Raw genomic sequence first — 23,211 nt, 5'->3', positions numbered from 1 at the left:
TGACCTGAGCAGGACTTGAACCCACAACCTTCTGACTCGGCCTCACAGCTAAAATGTAAACAGAATTTGATTGCGAACTGTGTGAAAATCCATAGAATCCCTTCAGAGCAGAAGGAGGCCATTCGACCCATTGAGTCTGCATCGACTCTCCGAAAGAGCATCTTGCCCAATGCCTGTCCCCCTGTCCTAGACCAGCAACCTTACCAAATTTACCCTGCTGTTACCCCCGAACTGACACTAAGGGGCAATTTAGTGTAGCCAATCAACCTAACCCGCACATCTTTGGACTATGGGAGAAAACCGGAGCACCCGGAGGAAACCCACTCAGACACGGGGAGAACGTGCAGACTCCACACAGACAGTGACCCGAGGCTGGAATCGAACCCGGGTCCCTGTCGCTGTGAGGCAGCAATGCTAACCACCGTGCTGCCCCATGTTTGTGTGTGAGGAGTTTTGCTTTGTCTCTGTAAAGTTTCTTTAATACAGACCTGGTTCACTTCACCTAATTCATCCAGTGTTAGATTCTTGCCTTTATTCTCTGGAGATGGTTAATGGCTGGCCCCGCTGTCATCATCACCGTCATCCCGCCGTGTGGGCTCGGTCTGAAACCAGGTCCTTCGCTCGCTTTCTGCTAATGCTTCATCCTGAGCTGTTTTGGTTTGTGGGATCTTGCTGTGCACAGATTGGCTGCCATGTTTCCTACATTGCAACAATGACTATAAGAGTGGCACGGTGGCACAGTGGTTAGTACTGCTGCCTCACAACACCAGGGATCCGGGTTTGATTCCTGGCTTGGGTTATTGTCTGTGTGGACTCTGCACATTCTCCCCGTGTCTGCGTGGGTTTCCTCTGGGTGCTCCGGTTTCCTCCCACAGTCCGAAAGACATGCTGGTTAGGTGAATTGGCCATGCCAAATTTTCCCTCAGTGTACCCGAACAGGTGCCGGAGTGTGGCGACTAGGGGATTTTCACAGTAACTTCATTGCAGTGTTAATGTAAGCCTACTTTTGACACTAATAAATAAACTTTAAAACTTTAATCAGAAGAATTCTTCATTGGCCATAAAGCACCCACCCTGTGGTTGTGGAAGGCAGGATGGAAATGTGACTTTTTTTCCATCACTGTATTCCCCCTTCTTGAAGAAAGACCATTGATCGTAGAATCACAGAATCCTACAGTGCAGAAGGAGGCCATTCGGCCCATCGAGTCTGCACCGACCATAATCCCACCCAGGCCCTATCCCCATAACTCCATGCATTTACCCCAGTTAATTCCCTTGGCACTCAGGGGCAATTTATCATGGCCAATCCACCTACCCCGCACATCTTTGGACTGTGGGAGGAAACCGGAGCACCCGGAGGAAACCCACGCAGACATGGGGAGAATGTGCAAACTCCACACAGACAGTGACCCAAGCTGGGAATCGAACCCGGGTCCCTGGCGCTGTGAGGCAGCAGTGCCAACCACTGTGCCGCCCTGATGCTGATGTGATGCTGTATTATCCCTGGAACGTGTAATACTGAGAAAGCAGCCATCACCTTCAGGAGAGACCATGCTGTAGGGGAGGGAGCTAGATTAGTTCTGAGGGTCTCTGTTCACAGGGGTGTGTGTGATCTGATGTTGGGGTGGGTGAGGTAGGTTAGTTCTGTGGGTCTCTTCACAGGGGTGTGTGTGTGCGATCTGATGCTGGGGTGGGTGGGGGTAGATTTATCTGAGGGTCTCCGTTCACAGGGGTGTGTGTGATCTGATGTTGGGGTGGGAGAGGTAGGTTAGTTCTGTGGGTCTCTTCACAGGGGTGTGTGTGTGCGATCTGATGCTGGGGTGGGTGGGGGTAGATTTATCTGAGGGTCTCTGTTCACAGGGGTGTGTGTGATCTGATGCTGGGGTGGGTGAGGTAGGTTAATTCTGAGGGTCTCTTCACAAGGGTGTGTGTGATCTGATGCTGGGGTGGGTGAGGTAGGTTAGTTCTGAGGGTCTCTTCACAGGGGTGTGTGTGATCTGATGTTGGATATTTTTACAGGATGAGCAAATTGAAAGAGAACAAAGCTCGCACGGAATCCTGGGAGGCTGCTGCGCACTGGCAGTTGTGTACTTACTGGGAAAATACTACGTGGCAAATGCGGGTGACAGCAGGTATGAACCCCAACCCCCAGTGGCAGATTGCATTGTGGGTCAGTGTCATGCGGTCAATTGGAGTGGGCAGAGATTGGGGGGGGGGGGGGGATTATAGGGCCTCGAGCTGCCTGCCATTCCTGCCACCCTTGCCACTCCTGCCACTCCAGTCCTGCTTTGCAAAGTACCAGCTGCGGCAGAATGAATGCCACGGTCCGAGAGTTCTGGGTTTAAATCCCATTCCAGAGACTTGGGCACAACATCCAGACTGGCACTGCCAGCGCTGTACTGAGGGGAAGTCCTGTGCTGACCGATGTGTCATCTTTCAGATAAGATCATAAGATATAGGAGCAGAATTAGGCCATTCGGCCCATCAAGTCTGCTCCACTATTCAATCATGGCTGATAAGTTGCTCAAGCCCTTTCTTCTGCCTTTCCTCCATAACCTTTGATCCCCTTACCAAGATGTTAAACCAAGACCCCATCTGCTCACGGAGGTGAATATAAGAGACCTCATGATGATAATCAGAGAAGAGTTGGGGAGTTATACCCAGTATCTTGGTAATATTTATCCCTCGATCAACATCACTAAAAACAGATAATCTGGTTGTCATCACGTTGCTGTTTGTGGGAGCTTGCTGTGTGTAAATTGGCTGCCACATTTCCTGTAACCCCAGAGATAACATTTTACTGGTTGTAAGGCAGTTTGGACTTTCTGAATTCAGGAAATACTGGAACCTTGAATTTCTTGGTTCTTGTTACTGGTCATTTATCATAGAATCCCGACAGTGCAGAAGAGGCCATTCGGCCCATCGAGTCTGCACCGACTCTCCGACAGAGTATCTTACCCAGGTCCTATCGCCTGTAACCCCACACATGTCCCATGGCTAATCCATCTAATTTACACATCTTGGGTCACTGAGGAACAATTCAGCGTGGCCAATCCACCTAAGCCGCACATCTTTGGAGTGTGAGAGGAAACCGGAGCGCCCGGAGGAAACCCACGCAGATACGGGGAGAATGTGCAAATTCCACACAGACAGTGACCCAAGGCTGGAATTGAACCTGGGTCCGTGGCGCTGAGAGGCAGCAGTGCTAACCACTGTGCCACCATTATCTTGCTCCCGTTTTGTGGCACTTGACTGCACTAATGGCTGCTGTATTTACTTGCATGAGAAACCAATGCAATCTTTGTGTAAACTGATGTGTTTAAGATATTTACCAGAGGGGTTAAGATGTGCATCTCTAAAAATATCCAACATTACTGGAGACATTGCTGAGTATTTTGTTGCACAATGTGAAATATTTGAGTTACAATTATGGATGATCAGTTAAAGCCTCTCTGCTCCATCCAGCCAGTCCTACAGAATTGTGATCTGTTTTGTGTCACAGTAAATCCACTTACATCCTCCCACCCCATTCCCCCTCCCAACATCAGATCAATGGCATGCATTTAAGGGGATATTTCAGAATAATCAGAATAAGTGTATTCCTACAATAAAGAGAAACTCTTAAGGGGAGGACCCACCATCCATGGTTAACTAAAGAAGTTTGAGAAACCATCTAACTTAAGGAAAAAGCAAGTAAGCTTTTATTTTCTACAATAGCCTTCTGAGGTGGCACTTATCAAATGACGTCTGGAAGTCCAAGTACAGTATCTCTACAGGTTCCCCTTCATCCACAGCGCATGTTACTCCAGAGGAGGTTCACAAGAATGATCCCTGGAATGAAGAGCTTGTCGTATGAGGAATGGTTGAGAACTCTGGGTCTGTACTCGTTGGAATTTAGAAGGATGAAACTTACAGGATACTGCAAGGCCGAGATAGAGTGGACGTGGAGAGGAAAAGAACAACCTCTTGATTCTCTAACTCCAGCTTTGTACAACTTTATCATTTGGTACATTACTTGTTGCTTCTCTTTTTAATTCCAGAGCCATTTTAATCCGTGGCGGTGAAACTATCCCACTGTCCAATGAGTTCACTCCCGAATCGGAACGACAGCGACTGCAGTATTTAGTAAGGAAGTGTTTTCTGCCTCTCCGTTTTACCTTATGTATAAAACAACGCTTTTATAAACCTTTTTTTTGGGGCAGACAAGTTATGTGGACGCGGGACGATTGAACTATCGATTTTGAGGGAGAGCAGGGGGGAGTTGTTGCCATTAGCCTGCCCAATATCTGTTCCTCAACCAACATCACAAAAAAATGGATGGTCTGGTCATTTATCGCACTGTTGTTTGTGAGATCTTGCTGTGCGCATATTGGCTGCTGCATTTCCTATATTACAACAGTGATTACACTTCAAAATTATTTATTGATGTAAAGTGTTTTGGGAGATCCTGAGGTGGTGAAAAGTGCTTTGTAAACACAAATTTCTTGTTCAATTTGAAGAGAAAACTGGTTCATCATCAGGAGTTATTCCCCGTGTCTGCGTGGGTTTCCTCCGGGTGTTCCGGTTTCCTCCCACACTCCAAAGATGTGCAGGTTAGGTTGATTGGCCAGGCTAAATTGCCCCAAATGTGTAGGTTAGGAGGATTAGCGGGGTAAATACATGGGGTTACGGGGATAGGGCCTGGGTGGGATAGTGGTTGGTGCAGGCTTGATGGGCCGAATGGCCTCTTCCTGCACTGTAGTCATTCTATGATTCCATCCCCAATGACCAGTTCCTGCCATGCTCAGCCAGTTCACTTCAGCCAGGGAATTTCCCTCAGTACCCACATTCTGTGCACCTCTCCAGCTGTTGCTGCGGAAGTAGACAGTGTGTGAGCCAGTGGTTTGGGAATCCGTGTGTGCATATTTTTCTCATCAACTCCAGTTACCCACTGTGTACTCACTGATCTGCATTAGTCCCGCTGCCCAATGCCACCTCCATTTAAAAATTCTCATCCTTGTTTTCAAATCAATCCCTCCGGGACCTTGTCATACCTCATCTCTCAAACCTTGTCCTGCTCCTTCGAGATCATAGAATCCTGCAGTGCAGAAGGAGGCCATTTGGCCCATTGAGTCTGCTCTGACCACAATACCAACCAGGCCCTATCCCTGTCACCCCCTGCATTTACCCTAGCTAATCTCCCTGCCACTAAGGGGCAATTTAGCATGGCCAATCCACCTAATTCGCTCATCTTTGGACTGTGGGAGGAAACTGGAGCACCCAGAGGAAACCCATGCAGACACGGGGAGAACGTGCAAACTCCACATAGACATTGACCCAAGCCAGGAATCGAACCCGGGTCCCTGGCGCTGTGAGGCAACAGTGCTTGCCACTGTGCCACTGTACCGGAGAGAATCTTTACTCTCCTCCAATTCTGGCCTCTTGAATTTAACTGATTTTTATCACTTCACCATTGGTAAACATGTCTTAGGCTACGGAGGCCCGACGTTCTGGAATTCTCTCTCCAACCATCTCTGCCTCTTTACCTCTCTCCTCCTTTAAGACGCTCCTTAAAACCTACTTGTTCAACTAAACCTTTTGGACATTTGCTCTAAAATCTCCTTGCATTGCTCAGTGTCAAATTGTGTTTGATCATTGCTCCTATCCAGCATGACGGGATGTTTTCCTTTGTTAAAGGCGCTATTTAAATGCATGTTGTTGTTGTTGTTGTTTAGGGATATTTACAGCCGCATCTCCTTGGAAACGAGTTCACACATTTGGAATTTCCCAGGAGAATCCAGCATCGGGAAATTGGACGGAAAATGCTGTTTCGGGATTACAGCATGACAGGCTGGTGAGAGGCCACCAGGGACCAGTAATCGGGGAGGGAGAGGGTTGGGAGGGGGGACTGGCAAATGTCCTTGTGCAGCTTTGTGGGGAGGGATGGATTGTGGGGCAGCGAGGCCCCCAGACGGTGGGGAGGCAGGTGAAAAAAACCACAGGAAATGTGGCGAGCGTTAGGTTAAACACGTCGTTACTACAGTGCGTTTCATTGAACGTGCTCAGACCCCGCACCTTGTCGGAAATGCTGGCACGGGTTCCTGACGGAGAGGCGGACAGAGGGAGCGGGATAGAGGGTGAAGCCAGGTCCGGGCAGCGAACGGGATGAAATCTTTGTACATTCATACCTGTCCTTCAATAACTAATCTGGGGAGGTGATGAATCTCAAAAGAATTGAGTGCCGGTAAGATCTGTCGCTCATTCTATTTTACTCAAGTTGCCCTGATGTTAGGTTGCCGAATATAATAGCAGCGAGGAAGTTACATTCCTCGGCTCGGCACGGCACGGTGGCACACTGATTAGCACCGCTGCCTCTCAGCGCCAGGGACCTTGGTTCGATTCCCGGCTTGGGTCACTGTCTGTGTGGAGTCTGCACGTTCTCCCCGCGTCTGCGTGGGTTTCCTCTGGGTGCTCTGGTTTCCTCCCACAGTCTGAAAGACATGCTGGTTAGGTACATTGGCTGTGCTAAATTCTCCCTCAGTGTACCCGAACAGGCGCCGGAGTGTGGTGACTAGGGGAGTTTGAGGACGTGCGGGTTAGGTGGATTGGCCATACTAAATTGACCCTTAGTGTCAGGGGGATTAGCTAGGGTAAATGCATGGATAGGGATTGGGCCTGGGTGGGATTGTGGTCACTGCAGACTCGATGGGCCGAATCGCCACCTCCTGCGCTGTAGGATTCTATGATTCTATGATTACTTATTTTCACAGTAACTTGATTGCACTGTTAATGTAAGCCTACTTGGGACATTAAAAAATAAATTTTAAAACATTAAACTTTAAAAGAAACGCCAATTCTGGGCAGCACATTCTCGGAAGGATGTGAAGATCTTGGAGAGGGTGCAGAGGAGATTTACTGGAATGTTACCCGGGATGAGGATGCGGAGAAGCTGGGATTCTCCGAACAGCAGAGAAAGATGAGAAGTGTGAGAATCGTGAGAGGTTTGACAGAGTCAATAAGGAGAAACTGTTTCCACTGGCAGGAGGGTCAGTAACCAAAAGACAAGTTTAAGGGCCAAATTCTCCGGCCGTCCATGCCAGTGTGACTCTCTGGTTCTGCCAGCACCACCCACCCGCGGGTTTCACGGTGGCGCGGTGTGACAGCAATGGGAAATCCCGGAGACAGCGGTGGGACGGGCGAACAGCAACCTGCCTTTCACCGCCGGGAAACACGGCGCTGGGAGGCTGGAGAATCTCACCCAAGATCATTGGCAAAAGAATCAGAGATGCGATGAGGAAAGATTTATTTCCCGCAGTGAGTTGTTTTGTTCTGGAATGCAGCGTCCAAAACAACTGTGAAAGCAGATTTCATAATAACTTTCAAAAGGGAATTGGATAGGGCTGTTGAGAGGGTGGGGCGTGGGAGGGAGGAGGAGCTAGGTGGAGAGTGGTGGTGGTGGCAGTGGGTGGGTTGGGAGTGGGACTATAAGACCATAAGACATAGGAGCAGAATTAGGCCATTCGGCCCATTGAGTCTGCTCCGCCATTCAATCATGGCTGATATTTTTCCCATCCCTATTTTCCTGCCTTTTCCCCATAACCCCTGATCCCCTTATTAATCAAGAACCTATCTATCTAATTGATCTTTCAAAGAGCTGGCACAGGAATGATGGGCCAAATGGTCTTTGTTCTGCGCTTTAAGATTCTCTAGCCGGTATTTTCTGACCTCGCTCGGGCGAGGCTCGTAAAATCCCACCCGAGACCAATGGAGAATTCCGTTCTCCGAGCCGCGCCCGCCCCGATTCCAGGGTGGGCCTGGCGGTAAAATTCCGACATCTGAGTCTTCGATCGTTGGAAAAATTCAGAAGCTTGGTTAAAGCAGGATCTCTCATTTTAATCATTAACCTCCCTCCTCCTTCCTACAGGGCATACAAGACGATAGAGGAGGACGATCTGAAGTTCCCGTTGGTGTACGGTGAAGGGAAAAAGGTAAAGCATTTTGCAGAAACCAGCTGGTGAACAATGTAAATGACGTCCGTCCAGGAGAGGAAACTTTGGCCCGTGTATGAAAGAAGCAACAAACTTGTGTTTTTAACGTCCGTCACATCCTCTGGACACCCCAGAGGCATTTCACAGCCAATGATGCATTGGGTTTTCCTGCATAACAGTGAGTTAGCAGCATAGGAGCATAGAAACAAGAGGAGGCCATTCAGCCCATCTAACCTGCTCCGCCATTCAATACAATCATGGCTGATTGGACACCTCAATACCTTTTATACCACTTGAGTTCACAGTTTGTCTGCTGTAATCATATGACCTAAATAGTATGATGTTAAAGAGGTGCAGGAATGGAAAGGTCTGGAGTGTGTATACACAAATGGCAGTGCAAGTTGAGAAAGTGTGTTTACAGGGCTATGGGGCAGGAACAGGGGGAATAGGACTGATTGGGGAGTTTTTACAAAGAACCAGTTTAGATACAGTGGACTGAATGGCCACTTCAGTGTTGTAGCATTCTATATAATTATCAGACAATCTGTTGGGGTTGAGGGTAAATCTTGGTCAGGATACCGATGGATGGCAGCTTCTCTGCTCATTTTAAAATAGCAATCTATTCCATCAACTGTGAAATAGTAACTCCAGCCCGGGTTTAGTGTCTCATCCTATTCAGTTGGCTGGATATTTTGACGTATGTGGATTGCGAAACTGTAATGTAGCAACTAGGATTAACCTCAGTGAGGTCCATTCATGGGGTCTGAGCAAAATCTATACAGGAACTCTTAACTTCCATCCCTTAATGTCTCTCTTCCCAGAGTTCTAAACTGTTAATATCGTGGTTTCCGAACTCCACTTTAAAACATTGTCATGTGACTGATCCTTTGAGTCCTTGAGTGAGTAAACACAACTTGCGGCATTGGAATGGAGGAAGCGTCATTTTTGGTTACGTACAGGGATTCTCCTTGATGTGATGTTGGTGTTTTGCTGTTGCCAATAGTTTGCAGACTCGCGAGGCCGGACATGTCACCATGTGGTTTACACCTGCAAAATGGAGAAGTTCAGTTCATTTCAGAAGATCCTGTTTCCTTATTAAGAGTTCATTGGAAAGGCTAATTGTAGAAACAGGCCATTCAACCCATTGTGCTTGTACTGGCTCTTTGAAAGAGCTGATTAGTTTAAAGTTTATTTATTAGTGTCACAAGTAGGCTTACATTAACACTGCAATGAAGTTACTGTGAAAATCCCCCATTTGGGTACACTGAGGGAGAATTCAGCATGTCCAATGCACCTAACCAGCACATCTTTCAGACTATGGGAGGAAAGCGGAGCACCCGGAGGAAACCCACGCAGACACGGGGAGAACGTGCAGACTCTGCACAGACAGTGACCCAAGCCGGGAATCGAACCCGGGTCCCTGGCGCTGTGAAGCAGCAGTGCGAACTGTTGTGCCACCGTGCCGCCCCAAGTCCCTCTCTGCCTGCTGATTTTGCTTTTCACTTTATCTGACCCCCTTTTGAAAGTTATTATTGAATCTGTTTCCACCACCTGTTAGTCCCAGATATATAAATGTTTCCCCTCCTCCTCCTTCTCCCTCTCTCTGTTTCTTCAGTCAATTATTTTAAATCTGTGTTCTCTGGAAAACATCTGGAATAGGACCAGAGGAGGCATTCGGCCCATCGAAATTGTTCCGCCTTTTAATACTATCCTGGCTGATCTTGTGCTTTTACCCCATTTTCCCACCTGCTCCTCATATCCCTTAATTCCCTGAGAGATCAAAGTCTGTCCAGCCGGTCTTAAATATATTCAACGATGGAGCATCCACAACCCTCAGCGTGGAGAATTCCAAAGATTGACAAAACTTTGAGTGAAGAAATCTCTCCCCATCTCAGTCCTAAATGATCCTGAGATTATTCCCATGTTCTAGATTTCCCAGCCAGTGGAAAAACCTGTATCATTTGAGGCCCTAAAGAATTTTTTATGATTCAGTAAGATCACCTTATGCTCTTTTGAACTGCAGAGAAATATAAGCCCAATTTACACATCACCACATCATAGAACAATCCTCTCATTCCAGGGACCAATCTAGTGAACCTTTGCTGTAATGTCTCCAGTGCAAGTAAATCCTTCCTTAACTGTGAACACCAAAGTTGCACACAGTATTCCAGGTGTGGTTTCACCAATGCCCTATAAAATAGTAGCAAGATTTGCTTATTCTTGTACTCTAATCCCCTTATAAGTAAAGGGAAATGTGCTATTTGCATGTACTAACTTTCTGTGTTCCTCGTACTCGTACACCCAAGTGTTTCTGTTCTCAATATTTAGAAGTTTTTGTGCCTTTATATCCTTACGACCACAGTGAATAACCTCTCACATCCCCACATTATACTCCATCTGCTACCTCAGACTCCGCTCACTAACCCATCTATATCTCTTTGCAGCCTCTTTGGGTCCTCCCCACAGATTGCATTCCCACCCATCTTTGTGTCGTGAACAAACATAGATACAGTACACTCTGTCTCTTGTCTAAGTCATTAACATAGATTGTAAATAGCTGAGGCCCCAGCACTGGTCCTTGCCGGGGTCTGCACCTGTCATAGCCTGCCAACTTGAAAATGACCCACTTATCCCTACTCTTTGCTTTGCATGGTGGCACAGTGGTTAGCACGGCTGCCTCACGGCGCCAGGGACCCGGGTTCGATTCCCGGCTTGGGTCGCTGCCTGTGAGGAGTCTGTACGTTCGCCCCGTGTCTGCGTGGGTTTCCTCTGGGTGCTTTGGTGTCCTCCTGCAATCCGAAAGACGTGCTGGTTAGGGCGCATTGGCTGTGCTAAATTCTCCCTCAGTGTACCCGAACAGGCGCTGGAGTGTGGCGGCTGGGGGATTTTCACAGTAACTTCATTGACGTGTTAATGTAAGCCTACTTGTGACATTAATAAAAAAAAAATTAGACGTCTTGCCTGTTAACCAAGACTATATGCTGAAAAATTGCCCTCAATTCCATGACCCTTTATCATACTCATTAATCTTTAGTGTGGCACCTTATTGAATGCGTTTTGGTATTCCGGATATACTACATCTACTGATTTTCTTTTATCTACCCTACCAGCTACATCCTCAAAATCTCCAATACATTTGTCAAACACAATTTTCCTTTGTAAAACCATCTTGACTCTGATTGATCATGCTATATTTTTCTAAGTGCATTGCTAAGACATGCTGAATAGTAGATTTGAACACTTTCCCAATGACTGATGTCAGGCTGACTGGTCTGTAGTTCTCTATTTTCTCTCTACTTCCTTTCTTGGTTAATGACGTTACATCTGCTAACTATCAATTTGCTGGGACTTTTCCAGAATAAAGGGAAAGAGGTTTATGATGTTGCCAGGAATTGCGGTATATCCCAGGATTGGGATTGTTATAAGGATATAGAGATTTTTGGAAAATCATAGTTAGTGCTTCCTGTATCTCTGCAGCTATCTCTTTTAGAACCCTAGGAAGTAGGCCCCCAAGACCTGGAGATTTGTTGGAATTTTAGTCTCTGAGTTTCTGTAATAGCTTCTACTGTTGATATGAATTAACTTAATTTTCTTCCACTGTGAAGACCGACACTAAAGCCGGAGTTTTCTGTCCATTCACACTGGCGGGGTTCTCTGGTCCCGCTGCAGTGAATGGAGATTTGGCTGAGCACCAAATTTTCCATCCTCGCTTGCAGTGACGGAGGGGTGTGAACGGCTGGAAGATGTGGCCATAATATTTGTCCAGTGCCTTTGCCATTTGCTCATCCCCCATGATCATTTGTACTGCTGCTGCTTCTGAGGGATCAATGTTTACTTTAGCTACTCTCTTACCTTTTTATATACTTGTAAAGCTTTTACAATCTGTTTTTATATTTCCGGCACGTTTACTCTTCTATTTTTTTCCCCTTTTTAGTGGTTCTTTGCTGGGTTCTAGAGCTACTATTCTTTCTGAGCCCCTTTTCTGAAAAAAAAAATCTAATACGACTGTATCCTTAACTTCTTAGTAAGCCAGACATTTTGTTTTCAATAGAATGTATTTTTGTTGAATATTTTGAGATATTTCTTTAAATGTTTCCCACTGTTTATTTACCGACGTACCTTTTAGTCTATTTGCCCAATCAACTTCAACCAGTCGGCATGGACAAGTTGGGCCGAAGGGCCTGTTTCCACGCTGTAAACCTCTATGACTTTGCTCATAGCTATCTAATTGGTTTGGGTTAAGTTTAAAAAATTCTTGTTTGTGATTGGAATATATCACTTTCAGACTTAATATGGAATTCAGTTGTATTATGAACACAATTTTCCAGTGGATCTTTTATTACAAGATAACTAAGTTACCCTGCCTCATTGCAGGTGCTAAATCTAACATAACTTTATCCCTAGTTGGTTCCACCACCTATTGCTCCAGGAAAGTGCCAAGAAATTATTCTACAAATGCATTGTCCAGGCCACCTTTTATAATTTGTTTCGTCCAGTCTATATGAAGATTGAAGTCCCTCATAACTATTTAATTGCCATTGTGACATGCTCCAATAATTTCTTGTCTAATGCTCTGATCAACATTTTACCTATCGTTAGGGGGCCTATAAACTACTCCCACTTATTATTCCTGATCACCACTATCTAGGTTCTACTTCCTGGCCTGGAACTTTCCGGCTGTTCACACTGTTGGGATCTTCCAGTCCTGCTGATGGTGCACCCCTGCCATGGGTTTTCCAGTGGCGAGGGATGAATTCAACAGGAAACCCCATTGACCATGGCAGAACCAGCTGATCCCACCACTGGTTAATGCCAGGCCACTTCCTGCCACGGTGAAACACTCGGTGTGGGTTGCACAGGACATCCTGCCCCGAGCTCTGAGCCAAGATCCTTTCTCACTAATGTCCTTGTGTCATCTTTTATTATCAGGGCTATATGCCCCCTTTTCCACTCTGTCTTTTCGAAATGTTATGCACCCTGGAATATTTATTTTCCAAACTTGGTCACCTTCCCACTATGTAAACCTCATAGAGCTAATCAGCTGAAGACCGTTTGTCTCCATTTGGGCCACTCGTTCATCTATATTGTTGAGAGTGCTCAGCACATTCAGATAAAGAGCCCTTAATTTTTGAGTACTATTTCCAGCATGGACCTTGGTTGTTGATGCATTATTATCGCAGTGGTTATCACTGCTGCCTCACAGCGCCAATGACCCGGGTTCGATTCCCGGCTTGGGACACTGTCTGTGCGGAGTCTGCACATTTTACTCATATCTGCATGGGTTTCCTCCAGGTGCCCTAGAGGAAAGAAAGACGTGCTGGTTAGGTGCATTGGGCATGCTAAATTCTAACTCGGTGTACCCGAACAGGCGCCGGAGTGTGACGACTAGGGGATTTTCACAGTAACCTCATTGCAGTGTTAATGTAAGCCTACTTGTGCCAGTAATAAAAATAACAACAATAGATGCCTCTTAAACGTTTCTACTTGTGACACTAATAAATAAACTTAACCACGGTTAATCTCACTGTTCTTTCCTACCCCTCTTGTCTTATCTTCTCCTGTCTTGCCTTTACCCACATCACTACACTGTTTTATTGCCTTGGCTCTTTGCATTAGATTTATAATTTTCCATTTACCCAATTCCATCCCCCACTGTGTGAGTTCTGCAACTCCTCCAGGCCATTGCTCCCAGCCCTGTCTAACTGCACCTCATCCCAACAGAACAACGTCGTCTTTCCTGAGTACCGCTGCCAGTGTCCCATGAATCTTGCACATGCTCTTTCTTCCCAACCCTCCAGCCGGTGGAAATAAGTTACTCGTTACCTAATCAAAACTGCTCATTAAACCTCCCCTTAACCTGCTCTGTTCTGAGAACAATCCCAGCTTCTCCAGTGTCTACATATCATAGAATCAAAAAATCCCTGCAGTGCTATTCGGCCCATCAAGTCTGCATTGACTCTCTGACAGAGCACCTATCCCAGCCCTATCCTTGCAACCCCATGTATTTATCCTGTTAATCCTCCTAATCTACACATCTTGGGACACTAAGGGTCAACTTAGCATGGCCAATCCACCTAACCTGCACATCTTTGGACTGTGGGAGGAAACCGGAGCACCCGGAAGAAACCCACGCAGACACGGGGAGAATGTACAAACTCCACACAGGCAATGACCCAAGCTGAAATTCAGTATAACTGGTCACTCAATCCTGGTGCCATTCGAGTAACCACTTCCATCTAATTTGCTGACTATTCAGTGGCAGGAGCACTGATTGGTGAAAGTTTATACTTTTCTTTTTGACAAATATGATTTTTTGTATGTTGTGTTTTTGTTGATTCCGATGATTTTACCTGTAAATGTATCCGATCAAATAGTTAATTTTGATCCAATAGTTTAACCGGCACACTGCTAATTAAAACAAAGAACAAAGAAAATTACAGCGCAGGAACAGGCCCTTCGGCCCTCCAAGCCTGCACCGACCATGCTGTCCGACTGAACTAAAACCCCCTACCCTTCCGGGGACCATATCCCTCTATTCCCATCCGATTCATGTATTTATCAAGATGCCCCTTAAAGTCACTATCGTATCCGCTTCCACTACCTCCCCGGCAGTGAGTTCCAGGCACCCACCATCCTCTGTGTAAAAAAAACTTGCCTCGTACATCTCCTTTAAACCTTATCCCTCGCATCTTCATGAGGACAAGACTGGAGTTATGCTTGTGAAACACACCAATGAAATCGGACAATTGTCTTTTAAACTGAACAAGAACACAGAAGAGCTGAAAGTTGCAGTTGGCCAGATTCTGTTTTGATACAATTAAAATATCTTTTCCGCTGCGTAAATTAGGATAAACACGTCATTGTTGAACCTGGGAGCACTGCCATGTGGGCAGCAGAGTATAACAGCACGGGTTTCAGTTTATTATGAGACCCAGTTTATGCAAAGTACCGTCTGACCACAAGAGTTGGGGAACATCCCAAAAGGTAACACTTCCTCTCCGTGTGTCAAAGTACAAGAAGCATATTTAGCGGACTCTTGGGGAGAGGGGTGGAGGGGGGGGGTTTACCCTGATGAATGAGAATTACTGAGATATTGACTGATTGACGCTGTCCCCACAGGCTCGGGTCATGGCAACCATTGGAGTGACTCGTGGACTGGGTGATCACAACCTGAAGGTGTATTGTTCCAACATCCATATCAAACCTTTCCTGTCGTGCGTGCCAGAGGTGAGAATCAGCAATGGAATTTATCAAAAATGGGTTATCCAGTAGACCTTTTGGCATTTGCTACCAAATATACCTGTTGGACTTTAACCTGGTATTGTTAAAACTCTTACTGTGTTTATCCAGTAGATGCAGAGAGACTTTGATTCCATTGAGGATTTTCTGTTTTTCATCCAACATTAGGGTTAGCACTGCTGCCACGCAGCACCATGGACCTGTGTTCAATTCTGGCCTTGGGTGACTGTGTGGAGTTTGAACGCTCTCCCCGTGTCTGCGTGGGTTTCCTCCGGGTGCCCCGGTTTCCTCCCACTGTCCAAAGATGTGTGGGTTAGGTGGATTGGCCATGCTAAATTGTCCCTTAGTGTCAGAGGGGTTAGCAGGGTAAAAATGTGGAACTTCAGGGATCACTAATGGTTCACTAATGTCCTTTAGGGAAGGAAATCTGCCGTCCTTACCCGGTCTGGCTTACATGTGACTCCAGAGCCGCAGCAATGTGGTTGACTCTCAACTGCCCTCCGAGGGCAACTAGGAATGGGAATAAATGCTGGCCCAGCCAGCGACGGCCATGTCCCATGAACGAATACAAAAAAGGGGCTGGGTGAGACTGTCGATGCAGGTTCGATGGGCCAAATGGCCTTTTTCTACATTGTAGGGTTTCTATGAATTCTTCATTTAAGGAACTTAAATAAATACACGAGGGAGAAAGTAATCTTAGAATCTTAGAAACCCTATAGCACAGAAAGAGGCCATTCGGCCCATCAAGTCTGCACCGACCACAATCCCACCCAGGCCCTACCCCCATATCCACCCACTAATCCCTCTAACCTACGCATCCCAGGACACTAAGGGCAATTTTAGCATGGCCAATCAACCTAACCCGCACATCTTTGGACTGTGGGAGGAAACCGGAGCACCCGGAGGAAACCCACGCAGACACGAGGAGAATGTGCAAACTCCACACAGACAGTGACCCGAGCCGGGAATTGAACCCGGGACCCTGGAGCTGTGAAGCAGCAGTGTTAACCACTGTGCTACCGTGCCGCAGACTGTATTGTTTCAATGGAATGAAGTATCTGTGTGGCGCATAAATGCTGTAAGAAGTCTCACAACACCAGGTTAAAGTCCAACAGGTTTATTTGGTAGCAAAATCCACTAGCTTTCGAAGCGCTGCTTCTTCTGGCTGCATAAACGCTGCCAGAGGTCTCTTGGGCTGAATGGCCTGGTTTTTCTTGTACTGTAAGTATTATATAACTGATGTCACTGAGGTGTTAGTTTGATTAAAGCTAGCTTCCGCTGTTAACTTTGGCAGGTGAAAGTGTACGATGTCGCTCAGCATGAGCATGGAGTGGACGATGTGATAGTGCTCGGAACCGACGGCCTGTGGGACGTGGTCTCGGACCGAGAGGTAGCAGACGCGGTCATCCGCATTCTGTCCAGCTGCGACGCTGACAATCCCAACAGGTTTGTGGAGTTAATGGGGGTTTTTCCTAAAGTCTCCGTGATCTCCCTCACGGAATCAATCCTGCATATCCAGGGGGCGCCACTGAAATAAAAAGGACGTTATGCAAAACGTTTCAACAGACCCTGCATTTGTATAGCACCTTGCACAACCTCAGCACGTCCCAAGTCCATCAACATTTTCAAGAGCAGTCACCCGTCAATTTAAACACAGCAAGATCCCACAAGCCAGATTATTTTAGGAACGCAACTTTGGTGATATTGAACAAAGAAAATTACAGCACAGGAACAGGCCCTTCGGTCCTCCAAGCCTGCACGGACCATGCTGCCCGACTGAACTAAAACCCCCTACCCTTCCAGGACCATATCCCTCTATTCCCATCCTATTCATGTATTTGTCAAGACGCCCCTTAAAAGTCACTATTGTATCTACTTCCATTACCTCCCCCAGCAGCGAGTTCCAGGCACGCACCACCCTCTGTGTAAAATATTTGCCTTGTACATCTCCTTTACGCACCTTAAACCTATGCCTCCTAGTATTTGACTCTTCCACCCTGGGAAAAAGCTTCTGACTGTCCACTCTGTCCATGCCTCTCATAATCTTGTAGACTTCTATCAGGTCGCCCCTCAACCTCCATCGTTCCAGTGAGAACAAACCAAGTTTCTCCAACCACTCCTCATAGCTAATGCCCTCCATACCAGGCAACATCCTGGTAAATCTTTTCTGTACTCCATCCAAAGCCTCCACATCCTTCTGGTAATGTGACCGGAATTGAACACTATATTCCAAGTGCGGCCTAACTAAGGCTCTATAAAGCTGCAATGTCACAGTAGTGTCATTGGATCTTTTACATATATCTGAGGAGGTAGACAGGGCCTCAGTTTAATATCACATCCAAAGAAGGTATCATTGCTAAAACCCTCATTGACAATCTTCAGTTCCCCTCTGGCTCTTTTCCCAATTATCTTCAACCTATGCCTTCCGCTCTCTGAGCATCTTGCAAGTGGACACAATTTCTCCTTATTTACTCAGACAAAGCTCCTCAATTTTGAATACCTCTTCCTGCAACCTTCTCTGTTCTAAGGAAACCAGCCCTCACAATGCCAGGGACCCGGGTTCAATTCCAGCCTTGGGTCACTGTCTGTGTGGAGTTTATACGTTCTCTCTGTGTCTGCGTGGGTTTCCTCCGGGTTGCCCCTCTTTCATCCAACTGTCCGAAAGACGTGCTGGTTAAGTGGATTGGCCGTGCTAAATTCTCCCTCAGTGTCCAAAGATGTGTAGGTTAGGGGGATTTGTGGGATAAATACGTGGGATTATGCGGATGGGGTTGGGCCTGCATAGGATGCTCTTTCGGAGAGGCGGTGCAGTCTCGATGGGCCGAATGACCTCCTTCTGCACTGTAGGGATTCTGTGACTTTATGAATCTCAGCTTCTTCAGTCTCCATCCCTGCCCGTTGGACTTTAACCTGGTGGTGTTAGACTTCTTACTGTGACCACCCCTGCCACCAGAGCCCCTTTGTTGAAGCCACCTCTCTTCATCTGAGCAACGCAACAGTCCTACTAGGAGAAAGGAAGACTTGTATCGAATTTTTCCACAGGTTCCGAATGCCGCAATGTGATTTCCAACCAATGCATTGCAGCCACTTAATTTAGAAAGTGTTGTGGGTAGTGGTTGAGGGAGATAGTGTGGATGCCTTCAAAATCCAACCAGGTGAGTAGCTGAGGCAAAAGGGAATGAAAAGGTACTGTGAAAGACTGAGATGAGATCGATGCAATGGGAGGAAACTTGTGTGCAGTGTGAGCACCATGTTACGGTACGGTTCAGAAATCACTGAGTATGTTATGAAGACCACAAGAATTTTTCTGTTTTGGAATTAGTGTGAGGAAAAGGTGTTTCACTGCAGGTGTGATTATGTTGACTCACTGGGAAACTTGTATCAAAATAAACTTTATTTAGCAATACAGTTTAACGAATGAATTAGCTTAACTTTTACCAATTGAAATATTAAGAATTTGCTAACCTGTCTCCAGCAATATTCCTCTTATAGACTTAAACTCCTCTTCAAAATCAGTTAGCGACACACAGGGTTAGCTATGCACAGGATTACATGCTTGGGCTGCCAGTCCTCCAAAACACCTCTGGAGAGAGAGACAGATAAACTATTTCTCCGAGCAGCTCCCAAACAGCAGCCTCCAGAGAGAGAGATAGAGATAGAGACCTCTTGCTTCTTTCAGAATCCGACAGTAACTGCCTGCTTTTCCCTGTAATCTTAGCTCCTCCCCTTGAACACACGACTGTCTCTATCAATCAACATAATTAAAACCCTACTCTGAAACCCTAGGGAAAGACCAAATAAACAAAAATACATTAACTCAGATTAGAACAAACACATCCCCAGCTAAATTCAATCATTAGCCTGCATTCTCAGCATGCGAGCTGCCTGGTGTAGACCAATTGGCACCATGTAGAACAGAGCTGAATTTTAAACATACCCCTCACAAGAAACATGACAGGAATACATTTGTTCAAGGCACAGCGACATCACAATCAGCACATATTAGTTGGGCCGAGTGGCCAGTTCCTGTGCTGTATATTGTATGTGATTGCATATCATTCTCTCCACAGATTCACACTGGCTGCTCAGGAACTGGTGATGAGATCCCGCGGAATCCTGAAGGAACATGGCTGGCGGCTGTCCAATGACAGGCTGGGCTCGGGTGATGACATCTCGGTCTTTGTTATTCCCCTTTACGGCCACACATGATCTGGAACTCCGCAAAGACTGACAACGCAGATGTTAGGATCGAAATATCCATCCAATCCCATGGCGGGATTTATTTTTTTTGCTACTTTCTAACACCACCCCCGCCCCGCCACTTCCCCTCGAGATATAAACCTTCACAGCAGGAGCACCGACAGAAGAAGCAAAGCCTGCATTTATATAGCACCTTTCAGCATGGAACATCTCAAAGTGTTTCTCAGCCAATGAAGTAGATTTGAAACGTGGTTATTGTAATGTTGGGAAGGCGGGAACAGTTCAGTGCACAGCAAGCTGCCACAACAATGCTGCAAATGACCTGGTGATAATGTTTTTTACTGATATTGACTGAGGGATGGATTTTAGGCCCAACTCTCCCAGGTTTCGCCATGGGAGACACGCACCTGATCGGACAGACTGGACCTCAGATTAACAATTCACACAAAGGCAACGCCCACAACAATGCTGCACTCCCCCCCTCGGTGCCACGCCCCCTCCCCCTGTCTGTGCCGGACCCTCCCCCCCTTGGTGCCGCTCCCCCTCCCGCCTCGGTGCTGCCCCCTCCCCCCCTCGGTGCCACGCCCCCTCCCCCCCTCGGTGCCACGCCCCCTCCCCCCCTCGGTGCCACGCCCCCTCCCCCCCTCGGTGCCACGCCCCCCTCGGTGCCACGCCCCCCCTCGGTGCCCCTCCCCCCTCGGTGCCACGCCCCCTCCCCCCCTTGGTGCCACGCCCCCTCCCCCCTTGGTGCCACGCCCCCTCCCCCCCTTGGTGCCACGCCCCCTCCCCCCCTTGGTGCCACGCCCCCTCCCCCCCTCGGTGCCACGCCCCCTCCCCCCCTCGGTGCCACGCCCCCTCCCCCCCTCGGTGCCACGCCCCCTCCCCCCCTCGGTGCCACGCCCCCTCCCCCCCTCGGTGCCACGCCCCCTCCCCCCCTCGGTGCCACGCCCCCTCCCCCCCCGGTGCCACGCCCCCTCCCCCCCTCGGTGCCACGCCCCCTCCCCCCCTCGGTGCCACGCCCCCTCCCCCCTTCGGTGCCACGCCCCCTCCCCCCCTCGGTGCCACGCCCCCTCCCCCCCTCGGTGCCACGCCCCCTCCCCCCCTCGGTGCCACGCCCCCTCCCCCCCTCGGTGCCACGCCCCCTCCCCCCCTCGGTGCCACGCACCCTCCCCCCCTCGGTGCCGGACCCTCCCACCCTCCCCCTCCCCCTCCCCCTCGGTGCTGTGCTCCTACAGCGGGACCGCACTCCCCCAGTATTGCACTGGGTGGGTTAGTTTAAATTTTGCACTCAAACTGAGAGTGAGTTTGCTATCCACTAAACCACAGGGGACATGTCGGAGTGTACCCGCGCCCCTCAGTCCCGTAAAGAAGCACAGTGTGCACGCGATACTGAGCACCTACCCAGACAAGGCTGCTGGTCCCAGCACGATGCCCAATGAGGTTGATGATTCTGACCCCAGCGAGAGCTGAGATTTCAGACTCTCCTCCTGTACTCACCTGGTTATATTTAATCTCTGGTTTCCAGTCTCTGACCAGGAGAGAGAGATATTGACGAAATCAACTTATTCTGCAAACTTGAAATAAAAACAGGAAATAACGGAGACAGACAGCAGACACATTTAGGGTTGTCAACCCTCCAGGATTATCCTGGAACAAACGGATATTGAGGATTAAACTCCTGGGGGGGAGTGAGTGGTTGGGGGCTGCAAACATAACCCTGGTGGAAAAATCATAGTAAGAAGTTTAACAACACCAGAAAGCCACCAAAAGCTTTTGCTACCAAATAAACCTGTTGGACTTTAACCTGGTGTTGTTAAACTTCTTACTGTGTTTACCCCAGTGCAACGCCGGCATCTCCACATCAGGAAAAATCATAGGCATTAACATTTCCCGGGTGGGATTTTCCAGCCACACTCGCTCCAAGACTGGAAAATCCCGCCTGAGGTCAACGGACCTTTGCATAGTCCCCTACTCCCGCCCCCCCCCCCCCCACCCCCCCCCCCCCCAGCCGGCAATGGGGATTAGCAGGGTAAATGTGTGGGTTAGCAGAAATAGGGCCTGGATGGGATTGTGGTCAGTACAGGCTCGATGGACCGAATGGCCTCCTTCCGTACTGTAGGGATTCTATGATTCTACACACACACACCTCATCAGTTTTCAGTCCGCAAGAAGAAGCTATTAAAGATATGTTAACGAATTGTGAATATTATCTATTGTCATAAAGTTAGTAACATAAATAAAGAGACACAACCTGTTCTGTTTGTTTTCAAAAGATGGAGTTGATAGGAATCAGTGGACTCTGGCAATGCAAGGTTCTCTCAGTGTGTGTTGTGAAGGGACAAAAAATCAGGAGGAGACCATTCACCCCTTCCACCCTATTCCCGTTAAAGAACCTGCCTAAAAACACAGGAAGAAACACTTGTAGAGAAAATAAAGATGGTCTTTATCATCACACCTCCTTTGAGCTTTGCAACAATCAGAATGGTTACAGCACAGGAGACCATTTGGCCCATTGCGTCTGTGCTGGCTCTCTGCAAGGGAGACTCAGCTAGTCCAACTGGCCCAGCCTTGCTCTATGGCCCTGCTAATCTTTCCCTTCAGATGATTATCTAATTCTCTTTTTAAGACCACGATTGAATCTGCCTCCAGCAGACTCCCAGGCCCTGCGTCCCAGACCCTAGTAAGAAGTTTAACAACACCAGGTTAAAGTCCAACAGGTTTATTTGGTAGCAAAAGCCACACAAGCTTTCGGAGCCCTAAGCCCCTTCTTCAGGTGAGTGGGAATTCTGTTCCCAGACCCTAACCATTCGTTGCGAAAGGGGGTGCTCCTCATATCGCTGCCATTGGTTCCTTTGCCAGTCACTAAATTGGTCTCATCTGGTTCTCGATCCTTCCAGCAATAAGAACAGTTTTTCCCGATCTACTCTGTGCTGGTGATTTTGAACACTTCTATCGAATCTCCTCTCAACCTTCTCTTAAAATTGAACAGAAACCAAAACACCACAACAAAACACATTGAACGCCGACAGACCACAGAGTAAATTCTCTCGTTTATAAGCAGAAACTGAATGTAAAATGCTGTCAGTCCTCACGTTACATTTACTCGCTACCTCATTCATGAGGTTATTCACTTTGGAAGCAAAAACAAGGTGGCAGATTACTACCTGAATGGGTGTAAATTGGGAGAGGGGAGTGTGCAGCGGGACCTGGGTGTCCTTGTGCACCAGTCGCTGAAGGTAAGAATGCAGGTGCAGCAGGCGGTAAAGAAGGCGAATGGTATGTTGGCCTTCATTGCGAGAGGTTTCGAGTACAGGAGCAGGGATGTGTTGTTGCAACTATACAGGGCCTTGGTGAGGCCACACCTGGAGTATTGTGTGCAGTTTTGGTCTCCTTTTCTGAGGAAGGATGTTCTTGGTCTCAAGGGAGTGCAGCGAAGGTTTACCAGGCCGATTCCGGGGATGGCGGGACTGATGTATGAGGAGAGAGACATGGTTAGTAAGTTTGCAGATGACACCAAGATTGGTGGCATAGTGGACAGTGAAGAAAGTTATCTCCAATTGCAACGGGATCTTGATCAGCCTTGTGGAGCACCGGTGTTGAGGATTATTATTGAGGAGAATGTAAGCCGACCTACATAAACTTTATGTATGGATTAGGTGGATTGGCCATGCTAAATGCTCATGGTTAGACAGATACTGACATAAGGGGGGTGGGGGGGTGGTGGATGCAGGAAGCGGAAGCTGAACAAATGCATTTTAAGGTGCATCCTGAATTTATAAATGCATTGAGTACAAAGTCAGTGCTC

General features: G+C 47.7%; 1 protein-coding gene across 2 annotated transcripts in view; it reads left to right on the top strand.

Moving 5' to 3' along the window:
* Positions 1-19,992, top strand: part of LOC144479222 (protein phosphatase 1H-like) — a 43,301-nt gene extending 23,309 nt beyond the window's left edge. For both annotated transcript variants that reach the window (XM_078197885.1, XM_078197884.1), the window contains 7 exons: positions 2,020-2,132; positions 4,041-4,125; positions 5,715-5,833; positions 7,904-7,967; positions 15,087-15,194; positions 16,501-16,652; positions 19,277-19,992. In XM_078197885.1, coding sequence (XP_078054011.1) covers positions 2,020-2,132; positions 4,041-4,125; positions 5,715-5,833; positions 7,904-7,967; positions 15,087-15,194; positions 16,501-16,652; positions 19,277-19,415 — 780 coding nt within the window. In that variant the 3' untranslated portion in view covers positions 19,416-19,992. The remainder of the gene's footprint in view (positions 1-2,019; positions 2,133-4,040; positions 4,126-5,714; positions 5,834-7,903; positions 7,968-15,086; positions 15,195-16,500; positions 16,653-19,276) is intronic.
* The last annotated feature ends 3,219 nt before the right edge of the window (positions 19,993-23,211 follow it).

This window comes from Mustelus asterias, chromosome 25 (genome assembly GCF_964213995.1).
Source record: "Mustelus asterias chromosome 25, sMusAst1.hap1.1, whole genome shotgun sequence".
NCBI lineage: Eukaryota > Metazoa > Chordata > Chondrichthyes > Carcharhiniformes > Triakidae > Mustelus > Mustelus asterias.
Note: the sequence above shows the minus strand (reverse complement) of the source record. Positions and strands in the feature narration are given on the sequence as shown.